This window comes from Lepidochelys kempii, chromosome 1, assembly GCF_965140285.1.
Source record: "Lepidochelys kempii isolate rLepKem1 chromosome 1, rLepKem1.hap1, whole genome shotgun sequence".
NCBI classification, from domain to species: domain Eukaryota; kingdom Metazoa; phylum Chordata; order Testudines; family Cheloniidae; genus Lepidochelys; species Lepidochelys kempii.
In genome coordinates, this window is record NC_136380.1 from 262084401 (window position 1) to 262098838 (window position 14438).

Below are 14438 nucleotides of genomic sequence, written 5' to 3' on the forward strand. Positions count from 1 at the left end.
TCCCCCTCCGCTTGTGGCTCCAAGCTGCGGGGCTCCTCCCTCCCTCCCACTCCGGCTGGGAGCTGTGGGGGTCCACCTGGCTTCCCGTGGCCACAGGGAGCTCTGGGGGTTCCCCTCTGCTGCTTGTGGTGGCTGGGAACTCCATGTGTCCCCCCCCGTCACCCACGGAAGCAGAGAGTTCCAGGAGTACCCCGCCACATGTGGCAGCCGGGAGAAGCGGGAGTCCTCTTGCCACCAGCGGCGGCCAGGAGCAGTGATGGTCTCCTGCCGCCCGCGGCGGCTGGGAGCGGCAGGGATCTCCCTTGCCGCCTCCCACAGCCGGGAACGGTGTCCAGGAATGGTGGGGGTCCCCCCTGCTACCACGGCAGCTGGGAGTGGTGGGCGGTGCCAACTGGCTTGGGGCAGCCGGGTTACCCCACGATTCCCAGCATCCACAGGCGGCAGAGGACCCTGCAGTTCCCAGCCGGTGCTGGCTGAAGTCACAGAGGTCTTTGGAAGTCACGGACTCCGTGACTAAATCACAGCCTTACAGATCAGACATAGTACAAGCAGCAGCCATGCAAACTTCCCCACCCTCTTTTGCCAAGTGCCTCAATTCTGATGTGAATGTAGCAACTCTGGGAGATTTTGGTCTCTATAACCCATTCAGCTCTTGGCCTCTCTGTTGAGACTAACAAGGCAGATAGTTAATGCCAGTGGTGATGGGTTTTGTGTCTGGGTAAGTTGAGTGCTTCTTGTTTTGCCTTTCTTAGGGGTATATTGGTTTGAAAAGGGAACATCACAAGCAACCCAAGAGTGAATTCGGATAAGAAAAATCAGCTGTTCAAGGTAAGTCACTTTTAGGCCCACTTTTTAGGCCCATTCTATGAACACTTCACATCAGTTTAGATGCATTGCAGCCAGCAAATGATCTGAAGTCAGAGACCAAGTCAAATGAAAAGCAGAAGTTAAAAACATGAATATGTTAATGAGAATTTAAAAAAAAAATCCAGTCCCCCCCAACCAGTGCAGTCTGAATGCCTTTGTTTGTACACACTGGGAGACTAGAGAACATCCCAGTGCAATCTGGGGGCAAAGATGGTGCTTGACCAGGGCAGAGTGGGGCATAATTGGTGCTGAACCTTACAAAGTAGATTGCCAAACTGGGGCAAAGCAGGGTACTAAAGGGCAGGACTAGGCATTAAAATAGGGCAAAGCTATGTTCTAAACTGGATGCAGGAGGGCTGTAAATGAGGATGGAGTGGCCTGGGTCCTTTTAGTTAGGTAATCTCTACACGTCTCCTTATGTCTGATCAGTTTCATGTTGTCACTCACCTTAATCCATCTACATCTGTTTCCCTCCCCCTTCTCCAGCAGCCATGCCCCACTTCTTGGATTGGTTTGTGCCAGTGTATCTGATGATCTCCATTCTCATCTTGGTGGGCTTCGGAGCTTGCATATACTACTTTGAGCCGGGCCTACAGGAGGCCCACAAGTGGCGGACGCAAAGGCCGATCATGGAACGAGATCTTCGGAAAACACTGATGATACGGGATAACCTTGCCTTTGGGGTGCCTGAGGTCTAGTATTCTGTGTGTAGGGTGTTTCTAGAAAAACACCCAAACAGAGCCTTTTCTGGGTGGGCCCTGGCTAACAAGGTTTGGTCTGGATGCACGTTTCTCCTCACTCAGGAGAGAATCTACTGTCTGGTGACTGAAGAAGGGTAGTTTCACTCTTTGCTGACACAGGTCTCTGTTAATCACCAGAGTTACCTCTTTTTTTCCTTCTTCTTCTCCATTTCTGAAGCAAGGTTTGTGCTCCTCTGTTAACTCAAGGCTTTCAGGTCTACCCTAGATAAGATACTCATTACTCAGCAAAGGATCTCCTGCACCACTCCATGGCCTGGATTTTTAGATCCACCAAAGGTAAAGGTCTCTGTCATTCATTATCCATTAGAGGATACCTGCACCTATACATTACCTTTTAAAAAAAATTCTTATGGGCACCAGATGATAACAAATAGACTTGATATGGGACATAGATCCTTTTACTGCTAGGTCACTGGTTTAAATCTAGCCCAATTTGCTAGGATCTGAAAGGTGTTATCATCAAATACCTCTTTGGTGACTTACGTAAAATGAATTTGGAGGCTCTCAGTCCAGTTCTTCATGGACAACTGTGCACATCACAGAAATCACCAATGCCACTGAATTGCCATCTGTGCTGGGAGTCTCATTAGAGATGCCATGGATTGAATGAGCCATGGAGAGTGAATTCCCTACTCACCCCTAGAGGTGATTTTCCTAGCTCAGGAGTGAGACACACAGGACGGGCAATGGGAGTAAAGATTGCTTTATTGGTGCTCATGTTGTACCTGTTTGGGGGATAGAGGACTTCAGTCTCCAGGGCTGTCAATCTGGTACTTTTACAGAATCATAGAAGATTAGGGTTGGAAGAGACCTCAGGAGGTCATCTAGTCCAACCTCCTGCTCAAAGCAGGATCAAATTTCATGAGCACTAAATTCTTGCACGCAATTTTCAGTTAAGGAGGTCTGTGTGGATCCTGCCAGGAAATGTCTTGCACCTCTCCTTGACCCAGGGCTCTGGATTTATCATTACTAGACGTTGGATCTTCTTCACCTGTCCATGACCCAGGGATCAAGGGTCCTTTATTATGAGTAGACTTGCACTCGTACAGTCCTCTGTCCTACAGCATTTTTTGAAATGGATCCCTTAGTGCATCAGTTCTGGTGCTGCACCCTCTTGACTGTCATCCACACTGAAAACTGTGAAATGCTCCTTGGAGAACCCTTCACTGTGAATCTCCGGTAAGGGATGCTGAGCCAGGTGGAGATGGGGCACTACTAATGACTGTGCTTTCTAGATCCCACCTGTGTAGCATATAATGTGTATATGTACACTGTTTTTGCACTTTCCTCCATGCTTTCCTAGGGCTGATTTGCTAACAAAGTACTGTAAGAAAATGTGACTCCATGGGAGAGTGGGAATTCAGCACCTTTTTCTTCATTGCGAATAGCGTGCAAATCGTAGCTGATAACACTGGCCCAACTCCGAGCCTAGGACACGAGGCATTCCCCAGCAGGTACTACTGTGCCACACCTGCTTAGAACTCTAGTAAGACACTGGCTCCTGTTCCACGGTGCTTTGTATCTCTGCTGATCCATCGTGACCCTGGCTGTTTCTCACTTTCTATGCTAACATGTCCCTAATACCCCGTTGTCCTCATTTCTATACGTAATATATTATAAAACTCCAGTCTTGACCAATCATGCCCAGTTATCTGCATTCCATACAGTACCACTGTCAGTGCATTCCATACCAGTGCAGCCCAGCCATGGCCACCTTTTGATATATCCTGCTGCATATTTGCCGTTGTTGCCCTATCGGCCACCCTTCTGTACATTCTGTACCATTGTAACACAGTCCCTGCTGCCCTATTGTGCACATGTCTGTACATTCCATACCATACACAAAGTGCTGCTGTTTTGTACATACTTCAGTACATTCCATACCATCAGACTGCTCTTGGTGCTGGTTCAGTGCCGCGCTCCGTGATGGCTCCAGTGTGCAGCAAGAGCCATTAGACGCAGGGGTGCAGACAGGCTCCTCCCCCATCATGGCTCTTGGATCAGCTCACAGCATATATAGTCCCTAGGATGAGAGTTTTGGAGCCAGTGATAATTTTCACTGGAAACTGACAGAGCTTTTTCATCCATTACTGAATGAAGGATGGAGAACATATTATGTCGATTTAAGTGGGTGACTTGTCATTGCGGGTTGCTTGGGGAATAACGTTTATGTTAGCAGTGATGGCTGTAGTACAAATGGAAACTCTCCTCAGCGCCTGGCAAATGTCGTTGGCCTTTATTGGCCATTTCATCTGCCCTGGTCAGATGAGGCATCATCACCAACACCAAGGTCCCAACTGGTGGGACCTTCTTGGGTCTGTCAATGTGAGACAGTTGAGTCCCTACATTCAGACTGGAACATGGTGATCTTGATGCAGATATCATAACATGGGCCCTGATTCAGTAAGGTACTGAAGCATGTGCCTAAATGTACGCACACTAGTTATCCTACATCAGTGGTTCGCAAACTTTTGTACTGGTGACCCCTTTCACATAGCAAACCTCTGAGTGCGACCCCCCTCTAATAAATTAATACCTTTTAAATATATTTAACACCATTATAAATATTGGAGGCAAAGCGGGATTTGGGGTAGAGGCTGACAGCTCGCGACCCCCCATGTAATAGCCTCACCACCCCCTGAGGGGTCACGACCTCCAGTTTGAGAACCCCTGTTCTACATGCTTCAGTACCTTGCTGAATCAAGGCTGTGAAGGTGCAAATGTCACAGTGCAACATCACCGTATCATCCGGTAATGATTTTGTTCCTCAGTATGACTACAGTTAAATGGCAGCCCTCAATTACATTGACAATATCTATTGCCCAAAGGTCACTCAAAATAATAAAGCCATAGTCTCTGAGTTCAACTTAGAGACCTGCTTCTTGGGCCTTGACTGTTGTAACGTGGTGGCTAGGCCACCAATGCAAATGGACCCCAGGTTGAGCAATGGGGTAGCAATAAAAACCTTTGTACTAGAGGTCAGGAGCTCAGAGATGTCAGGGACAGATTAAAATATCCCCGTAAGACCGAGGTTCCATGTTTTGAAAAGACTCAAGATAAGGAAATCTCAATCTCTCTCTCTCTCTCTCTGGTGTTCCCAGTTTCTCTCTCTATGAAAGAATCCATATTACTGTGTGTATGGCAGTCATCCCACAGGTGGAGTCTGCCCTCCAGAGATGTCTGGGAGCCAGTTCAACCACCCACTTACAGTCATGGGTCTAACTGTTCCTACGGAAAGGGTCAGGAAGGACCGAACCATAGAGACTGACCTCTCCTCTCCACCACGGGCGATCCCTCCAGCCCTGGTTGGAAGTACGTTGTCAGGAAGTGATGGGGAGTTTGTACTGTGCTCCAACTCTGTGTCTGTGTGTAGGTGGGAGGGACTCCGGTCTCCAGGAATGTTACCAGCATGAACTCCACAATCGCTCTTGTATTTCACCAGCAGAACACTCACCTTCATAAACTAAGTCAAAAGAAAAAAAAAATAAAAGGGAAATGAGTGATTGAGTCTCGTGCCAATGCTCCATGGGATGTGGCAGGCAGAATGACTGTCTGGAACAGCCCCCACCTTCAGTGTGCGGGGGAAGCCCTATCTGTGTGTGCCTATTCTGGCTCGCAAAGGAATTCCCGTAGACCCCACTCTCTAGGAAACAGTCTTGCTGGAGTAGGGGCTGGACCAATTGACCCGTCATTTCTCTCTCTGTATCCTCTGGGCCTCTTTCCTGTTCTGTGCCATTTTCTGTGTGTAGTCTCAAGTGTTTTAATCCCACCTCTCCCAGGCCCTGGATTAACTGGATGAAATTGACCAGAAAGAAAATTAATTGTCTGAAATTGAAGAGAAAACATTTCCCAACAGTGGGATCCATTAGGTCTTGGAATAGTCTTCCAAGGGAATTGGTAGAAGCCCTGTCATTTGGGACTTGTTAAAGCTGGACTGGACAAGGCCTTGGAGACTCTAGGGAACAATCCTTCATGGGCAGGGGGATGGCCTACGTGTGATCTAGCAAGTATCTGCATCTTTAACTTGTATGATACCTCTCTCTGTTCATCTGTCTGATACACCAGTACTGTGAACACCCCACCTTTAGCCTAAGAGCTAAAATAAACAGAAGCGCCAAATGTCTGTTTGATGTTGTTTTGCAGTGTGTGTTTTGCACTGTCTGGTCCTGATGAAATTAGCATTAACAGTCAGGTGTTTTCCACTGTTACTTTGTACTTTATTCTCATTCGAGTCAAAAGTCTATATAATAAGTGTATGTAATAAAATATGTATAGAGACATGAGTTTTCTGGTGCTTTATTGTCCTTGAGGTTTATTTTTATCATCATATTTTGGGGTGCTTTTTATTCTCTCTGGGATTAAACAGGTTACCAAATATGAAGGAATTGGAGTGCAGGGGGAATGTTTCCCTACCCTCTGCCTTAGAGGTCTGTTAGCAGGGATCTTCGTGATATTTTTTGACCTTCAGTACAAGGCCTATGCACCACTTAAGCCCCTATGGGCCTTAAGAGGGACTTAAGTGGTGCATAGGCTTTGTACTGGCCCCTTGCACAAGGGAGACTCATCCATCGAGCTCAGAGCAGGGATCACTCAGAGTAGGTGTTTTGAATCCCTCATTATCATTCTCCCATGACTTCAGATGTGGGAAGTGGTAGAATTCAGACCTTCATCTTTGCCGCTGTCACCATTTGCACATCTCCCAATGATGCTAATGGTGAAGATATTTGCCTGAGGCAGGAGCAGAGAACCCATATAACTGAGCATCCCAGTTAACTAAGCAGGTATGAGAGGCATAGATATAAGAGGCTAAAGTATGGGACAGGGAATTGGGAGATTCCTACCTCTGACTTCCTGTGTGGCCTTGGACAAGTCACTTAACATCTCATTTTCATCCTCTAGGCTGGTAGGATTAGTTGATGGCTGTGCCATATGTCATTGGAAAGGTAATTTTCTCGACTGTGCAATTGCATCTCAGAGTTGACCTGTGGTCTTGATGTCACAATATTGTGGCCATTCTTAATGTGCTAGCTCCTAGAACAGGTGTCTCCAGTAGTAATTGACAGGCGGCAACAATATTTGAACAATATTCCTGAGGGAGAAAGAAAAGGAAGCTGTAATCTCTCCTCTAACATCAGGCAGTCACAGCCCGCTCAAGACGTCAGGTAAGGATGTTTGTAGTTAATGCAGGCCAATTCTTTATCTCAATCGTTTCAGTATTGGATGGTCTGAGTATATCTTGGTGGATGGTCTGAGTATATCTTGGAGTAATTAAGCAGAAGGAAAATTGCTGGCTGTCAGGAAATATTTCCTCCCAGTGAGAGAGAGCCAACTGTGGATGTTCCTCTCAAGGGAAGGGGGATAGCCTCAGTGCTTGGAACATTTATAACTAAACTGGAAAAAGCACTAGAGAAAGAAATGATAGGACTGGAAATAATGCTGCGCTGGCCACAAGAGAGGAGTGGACTAGATCAGTGATTTTCAAACTTTTTCTGGCGATCCAGTTGAATAAAATTGTTGATGCCCGCAACCCAATGGAGCTGGGGCAGAGGGGTTTGGGTTGTGGGAGAGGCTCAGGGCTGGGGCACAGGATTGGGGTGCGGGGGTGAGGTCTGTGGAATGGGGCCAGGAATGAGGATTTTAGGGTGTGGAAGGGGGCTCTAGGCTGGGGCAGGAGGTTGGGGTGCGGGAGGGGGTCAGGGCTCTGGGCTGGGGGTGCAGGCTCTGGGGTGGGGTCGGGAATGAGGGGTTTTGGGTGCAGGAGGGGGCTCCAGGTTTGGGGGGGCTCAGGGCTGGGGTTGGGGTGCAGGAGGAGGGCAGGGTTCTGGGCTGGGAGTGCAAGCTATGGAGTTGGGCCAGGGATGAGGGGTTTGGGGTACAGGAAGGGGCTCCAGGTTGGGGGGGGGGCTCAGGGCTGGGGCAGGGGAATGAGGCTCGGGATTGGGGCAGGACCTTACCTTGACTAGCTCCCGGTCAGCGGTGCAGGGTGGGTGCTAAGGCAGTCTTCCTGCCTGTCCTGGCACCGCGGACTGCGCTGCGCCCTGGAAGCGGCCTGCAGCAGGTCCGGCTCCTAGGTGGAGGCATGCAAGCAGCTCCCTGCGGCTCTCACCCGCAGACACTGCCCCCCCCAGCTCCCATTGGCCGGGAACGGGCCAATGGGAGTGTGGAGCCAGTGCTTGGGGCGGGGGCAGCCTAGGAGCCAGACTTGCGGCTTGCCACTTCTGGGGTGCAGCGCAGTGTCAGAATAGGTAGGACCTAGCCTGCCTTAGCAGGGCAGCACTACCAACAGGACTTTTAACCGCCTAGTCGGCGGTACTGACCAGAGCTGCTGGGACCCAGTATTGGGTTATGACCCACGGTTTGAAAACCACTGGACTAGATTATCTAATACTTCTATTTCCATCTCAAATTTTTTCTCATAGGACCATAGAAATTAATCAACATAATATTCACTTAGAAAACCAGTGCTTGGTAATATTTTCTCTCTGCCCCTACCTCTGCAGGTGCTGGTTTAATGTAAATCCAGGCATTCAATAACTAACAATCCAGTTATCACCATTATAGTTGGTAATTGGTTACACTACAAGGAGTACATTTCTCTCCTTATTTTCCATGTGCTGAATCCTGGTCCAGGAATCTAAAACTTCTCTTGTGTTGGAGTATTTGTCATGAAAACAGCCTGCAGGAACTCCGAATCACCATAGCTTTAGATTGTTGGTCTATCTATTCAGAAGGGTCAGTCTGACTATACGACTGGGTTGCCATGGCATACTTTTGCCTCCTTATTTTCTTTCCTTTTTTGATTCTGTTTTTCTATGTATCTTGCTTTGTGGATTGACTTTATGGAACACAAAAGATGAAATAAAAAGACTGCATTTTGTTCTGTTTTGACCTGAGTGCAACAGAAACAACTGAAAATGTTCACAAAATTGTTCCTTTAATAAAAATGATCATAGTGTGCCATCTCAGTAATACATGGAGTATAGAGGTTATTGTATCGATACATAGAAGTGCAGCATGTTTTGATAATTTCACCTGTCTCTGCGGAATCCAAACCTCTGATTATGTCATGTGGATGGACTCAGCCTTGGCCAGAAATGCAGCGTTAGGGATGCAAGAATGTGCTAGGGTCACAGGGCAGGAATGGCTGTAATGCTAAGATTTCAAGCCTTTCAGGCCCTCCACAAACAGTTCATTGTTCCACCCCCTGCTGCTCTTGTGTCCTGTCGATGCTGGATGTGGGTAGGGGAGGGGATGATGATGGTGATGGGGGTTACTCCCAGTTACTGTAAGTAGGTCAGAGGCTGGAGGTGGTCCAGGATGCTCAGCCGAGGCTTTGAAGCTAGACTCAGGCAAGGCACACTGCTTGAAGAGAGAAGCCAAGCCAAAGGGACCCAGAAAACCAAACAAGGGCAAAATATAACAGGAAGAGGCTTATACACATTGATAGGGAATATATTTAAAAGCACCCTCTGTACAGGGCTGCTAGGGCACTTGTAACCCAACCAGCTGCACTCACTGCTATTCCAGTCTCAGGATCCCCCAACAATACATGCAAATCCGACAGCTCCCCTTCTTATCAATCCAGTGCCCGGCACTCACAGCCCTGGCGATGCATCTCTTTGTAAACACCCAGTTCTGGCCCTTCTCATGGTCCTGCTTCATCTCATGTTACTCCAGTCCTGGGGACCCCCAGTTCACGCAGCTCTGCCAGTGCACCTCTGTCCTGACCTACCCTGCCTCATGCTTTGCCAGTCCCTCGCACAGGCCCTGACTTTGGAGGAAATTGGTGGGAGTTTTCAGGAATGCTGACAAACCAGATGGAAGCAAAGGTTTCACCATTCAGTACAAAAGCAGGATGGTAGAGAATGGAGGGGAATCCAGACACTTGCATGTTCCCTTCCAAACATCTTTCTCAGATTCACACACCTTTATGTTAATCTCCACAACCAGAATGAAGATTGAGAAACCCACAGCCAAAAAGGGCATTGGGAGATCCAGAACCAAGATTAAGAGTCTCAGTGTCCTTGCTAGACCTTGGCTTGAATCAGGGAAGAGAACCATGGCACCTTGGCTTAAGATTGTGTAATAGTTCATAGATTAAGCAGGGCTGGGGCTGGGCGGTGCTAAATTGGTGAGAAAATCCCCAAGGAAAACCCAGGGACCGCAGGAAATGCCAGGACCTCAGCAGGTGACATAGTTCAATCTTAGGTAGTATATTTGCAATGTCCCAGTGTGTTGCTAGGGGATGCTGTGCTGAAGGAGGTGCTGTTTTTCAGATGAGATATAAAACCGAGGCACTGAAGCACTCATTCTCTTTAAAGATCCTATGGCAAAATTTGCAAGATTGAGGTGTTAACCCTAACCTCCCAGGTATATTCTAACTTTGATCAGTGCATTCTGCTGGTCTAAAAAAATCTTCCTTTGGTGTCAGGTGAACATGGTTATCCTCAAATTGTCATGCAGAGTTGCTGGCTCAGAATGTCTGCAACATTCCTCCCCAGCAGAGGTTAAGGTAAGAGAGAATGTTGGGTGGGAGAGATATAGGGCAAAACACAGCTCCCCCTTCTCTCCTTGTCTTGGTGGAGCAACAGCCCCTGACTACTCCCTCTCCTTCTTGACTGGAGCTCCCCTTCCTGTTTCAATCTACTCTAACTGCTGCTCCCCAGAAGTGGCTGCACCGTAGAAGTGAGTAGGTGAACAAAACCTGTGTATCTAGGCTGGACAGTGCTTTGCAATCCTAGAGATGAAAGATGCTATGTCGAAATGTCAGCCATGAATATTCCCATGTGCCTCAAGGCTCTTTTGATTCCCTTGTCCTTGTTTTTCAGTTTCTAGCATGGCTTTTTATGAGTGCTCTCATTCACTCTCTGCCCACTCCCTCTTGCTGTTGGGACCAGCTGTGTTCCACCCCGAGCTCTCCAAGTCTCTTTCTCTCCCACTTACTTTTAACAAAGCCGGGAAAAACTTCCTACAATGGAGAGAGAGAGATCAGAAAGGATGGATGGCAGGAGGAAGGGCTCTGATGCATTTTCTGTGGCTTCATCAGCCAGGACAGAAGCCAGGAGATCTGAACATCTTTTGATCAACGCTCCTGCTAAGCACTGATGTGGTTAAAACTTCTCAGCCGGATCCAACACAGTCTGTGGGAGATTTGGTCACAGCTGCCCCCTCTCAGAAATGTGGAATATTCCTTTCACCAGCTGAGGGATCTGGGACATCAGCTGCTTGGTCCCAGCTGACAGTCTACCCTCAGTTGCTGCGCTCCAAGATCCAGGTAAGCTCTTAAATTTCCCTCTCATTATCTGACTCTTCTCTGAGAATCAGATGAGGAGGACAAAGGGCTGGGTAAATCTGAGCCTTCCTTGAGCTGATTTTGACTTGACCTAAGAACTGCTGCACCTGATCAGTATCCAGGATGCAGGACACTGCAGAGAAAGGCAAGGTAGCACTTCCTCCCGATGGTACAGTTATGGAGGGTGTGGGGGAAATTCTTCCTGGGCCCAGCTGGGGATTAGTGTATGCCCAGAAACATGTGGCTTGAGGCTGCTTGACAGCTCTTATACTTGCTATCTGCCAGAGCTGAGGACCACTGGCAGAGGACAGCACATGGGGAAACCTGTAATGTCACTGCCCAGCCAGTCCAAGCCCTTCTGCCAGCACTAAGCCTTGTAGATGAAGACTGATGCTCCCTTTGAATTTGTTTCTTTAGGAAGCATAAAGGTGCCAAGAGTTTAGGATGGACAAGGACTTCACTCCTTCCCCTCACAGGTTCCGCAGATGTATTCCAACCCTGGGAGCCTGCTCCAGCCCTAGTCGCATCCCAGGTTTATCGGCCCGGCCGGTGGGAGATGGGGGGCCGGCGCCTCTCAGCCCCAAGCTGAGAATGGAAACCCACCCTGACTCCTTCAGCCAGGACTCCGCAAGGCAGATTCCACTTGCAAAGGGGAGAGTGAGTGCCAGGCCTAACTCTAAGCTTGAAGGCCCAAGGGAGCTGCGTAGGCCCGGGCTGCCCATCCTGTGCCCTCTTCCCCATTCATCCAGGTCCCTTCCGTGGACTACTGCCAATGGTTTGGCACCACGGAAGCTGAGCTCCATCTCATTTACCCTCCGCCGGAGCGGCTGTGCACCTCCACCTGATCGGCAACTGCTCCCACCAGCCTCTGCAAGGAGAGAGCTCCACTGTCCACTGGGGAAGGAAGCACCAGGAGGGGAACTGCCCTTGTCGAATCTGCAGCCGTTACCTGGAGTACAAGCCTTGCCCACAAGAGTGCCTCTTGGCTGCATGGAAGAGCAAACAAATACCTGGCATGATGAGCAAATCAGTGCTGCATATCCAGGGTCAGAGATGCCCACCGCATTGCTTCCCTCAGGTCCAGATTTCCACAGCGTCTTGGCCCATGCTACCCATGCTTCTCCTCTGCCACATCCCCAAGTCAAGCGGAAACATCCCATGAACTTATCCATGATAGCAACTGGTCAAGAGGACCACATGGCTACCAAGAGATACAGTGACGCACTTGGCATGGGAATTCTCCAAGGGCCACTTGGGTGTGGGAATATGCCAAGTCCCATTCCTGAGCTGTGTGCTGAGGGGCTAGCTCTGGGGGGCCAACTCTCTGCAGCAGATACCATGATGTCTCCTGTGATGGACACAGCTGGGCCAGCACGTAAGTCCAAAGAGGGCAGCTGGACTGGGTTGAGTTTGGGGTCTTGTCCTGAAACACGCTGATGCATGCATCAGGGTTTAGCCCTGAGGTTTCATCTTGCATGGGGTCCCATTCTCCTATCATTCTGTTTCATGTGGTGAAGTCCCAGCTACCAGATAGACCTGGTGGAGCATTCCATCAACCGGGGGTGGGGGTGGCAATTTTCCTCCTTCGCATTTTCAGTCACACTTCATAATCTTAAGAGTTCATCATTTATAAAAGTATATAAAGGGTTACTAGACGATTAATAGATGTTGTGAGCATGGTGCAGACACATCTGTACTGTGTGTACTAGATGGTTAATAACACATCAGAAGAAGTTATTCTAGATGGTTATCTAATCTTGCAAGCAATTGTTTTTAAGCAACGTCTGAATGTTCCCTTAATAGAAAGTGGCATCTAATTTTCTTTTTTCTTTTTACATTTTTTAAAAAGGAGGTTTTCAAAAACCTCACAAAAGAACTAACCCTGCCAGCCCTGACTGGCATCCCCATGGGCCAGCCCTGCCCTCCCCCCAGATCGCACAGACTGGGAAGTTGCAACAGCACAGGATCTCAGCCATTGTGACTGTGTGGGGGGTGGGACGTGGAGTGAAGATACAGTTGATTCTTTTTAGGTGGCAAAGTGCTGAATGCCCCCTTTAGCCAAACAGGAGAATGCTCTGTAGTCCTCACGGGGTTTTAGGCCCTTACTATCTCAGATTCCTGTCTCACCACATCGAGACAGCTGCGACTGATGGAGACATTGTACCTAATGGAGCCCCAGGTGAGGTCTGGGGCATTCTCAGTGGAACGCCCTCCGCTGTGGAATTCTGTGCCACTGGAGATCAGGATGAGCCTTCATGGCCAGATTTCAAACACCTCTCTTTGAGCAGACTATCCTCCCCAGGCATGGTGATGGCAGAGCAGCTTGGCAGTGTTTCCCTGGCAGATAAACAGCAGGATAATCCCGCGTAAGAAAGTGGCACAGATCATGGGAGGAACGGAGAGTACGGCCCTGCCAGATGGACACTGGTTTTCTTAATCTTGTCTGTGGTGCCTAGATACTGTGTTGCCAGGTGCATCAAAAATAGACAGACAGGCATCATATCCCGAAAGTGGAATTTAGAGATTGGATTTGCAGTGGCCTCTAAATTCCCTCTCTTGGGCCACTATTTGGCAGACACTAGAGGCCTGATTCTTGTGCAGCTGTTTGCTGCTGGGCACAGTCAGTGTACAGTGCTGCCCTTCTGATCTGATAGTGTTTTAAATCCACTTTGCACTCCCTGGCCTGGGGCTATGCTCCTCCATCCCTGTGCTGGTCACAGGGCCACAGTACAGAGCAAAGCCACCTTTGAATTTCCTGATACTCTTTGTGACAGGTGGGCTGCTCCTTTAAGGGACAAGAAGCCTGGGCCAGCCAGGCCTGTTCAAAGAGCCCCACCTGTGCATTAACTATCTGCCTACCAGCCTAAGGGGGCTGGACTAATTGGGGTTGGGTGACTGCTTTAAACACCTAGGCTTAAAAAAATTGCAGAGAAAATTCCCTCTGGAGGAATCATAGGGAGTAAGTTGGGTTCCTGTGGCAGGGTCTATAAGGTCTGTAGTAGCCTGGCCTTGGAGTCAGTGCCCAGGTACAGAGCAGGGAAGAGTGAAAAATTGCTCAAAGGGGCTGAGATTGAGAAGAAGACTCTAGGGAAGGAGGCTGGGAGTCAGGGCTGTATCCCAGAGCCAGCGAGACTTAAAGGTAACTCAGAAGGGACGGGGAGCTGAGCCAGACGGTGGGGTGAAGAGGAGCCAAAGAGGATGGAAGACCCTTTTGTTTATTTGGGACTTTTGTTTGGATTTTTGTTTCCCCAGAAAGGGACTGAACTCTGAGAATGGCACCGCCCAAGGGCAGAACCATGTGAATCCCGGGGAGAAACAGAAAAACTGGATGAGGGGAAACTGAGGCATGGGTGTGCCTACAGCACTATGCTTGGCCCCGAGGGGGTGCTAGTGTGCAGGCACACCCTATGACTCTGTCCAAGCACCTGTGTAGCCCCCGGTGTAAACTAGAGAGGACTTGGGGCTATTCTAACTCATATTTGGACTGCCAATGGCCCTGCAGCTGTGAGTAAGTGGCA

The 14438-nt window shown here is 48.9% G+C and overlaps 2 protein-coding genes across 3 annotated transcripts in view; both read left to right on the forward strand.

Annotated features, from left to right (window-relative positions):
- Positions 1-747: 747 nt before the first annotated feature.
- On the forward strand, positions 748-5901 carry SMIM45 (small integral membrane protein 45). 2 transcript variants are annotated; one of them, XM_073327235.1, is made up of 2 exons: positions 748-828; positions 1354-5901. In XM_073327235.1, exon 2 carries the CDS (start codon positions 1359-1361, stop codon positions 1563-1565), a length of 207 nt encoding a protein of 68 aa, XP_073183336.1. In that variant the 5' UTR covers positions 748-828; positions 1354-1358; the 3' UTR covers positions 1566-5901. The 2 variants fall into 2 exon arrangements, with proteins under 2 accessions (XP_073183336.1, XP_073183337.1); XM_073327236.1 differs by having other exon boundaries at positions 753-828; positions 1357-5901.
- SEPTIN3 (septin 3) overlaps positions 753-14438 on the forward strand; it is a 51614-nt gene continuing 37928 nt past the window's right edge. The window contains exon 1 of the mRNA XM_073327228.1: positions 753-828. The gene's annotated coding sequence lies outside the window, so the exon portion shown is untranslated. The remainder of the gene's footprint in view (positions 829-14438) is intronic.

Excerpts from the sequence above, each read along its gene's own strand:
- SMIM45 (XM_073327235.1), top strand. The coding sequence starts at position 1,359 with ATGCCCCACTTCTTGGATTGGTTTGTGCCAGTGTATCTGATGATCTCC.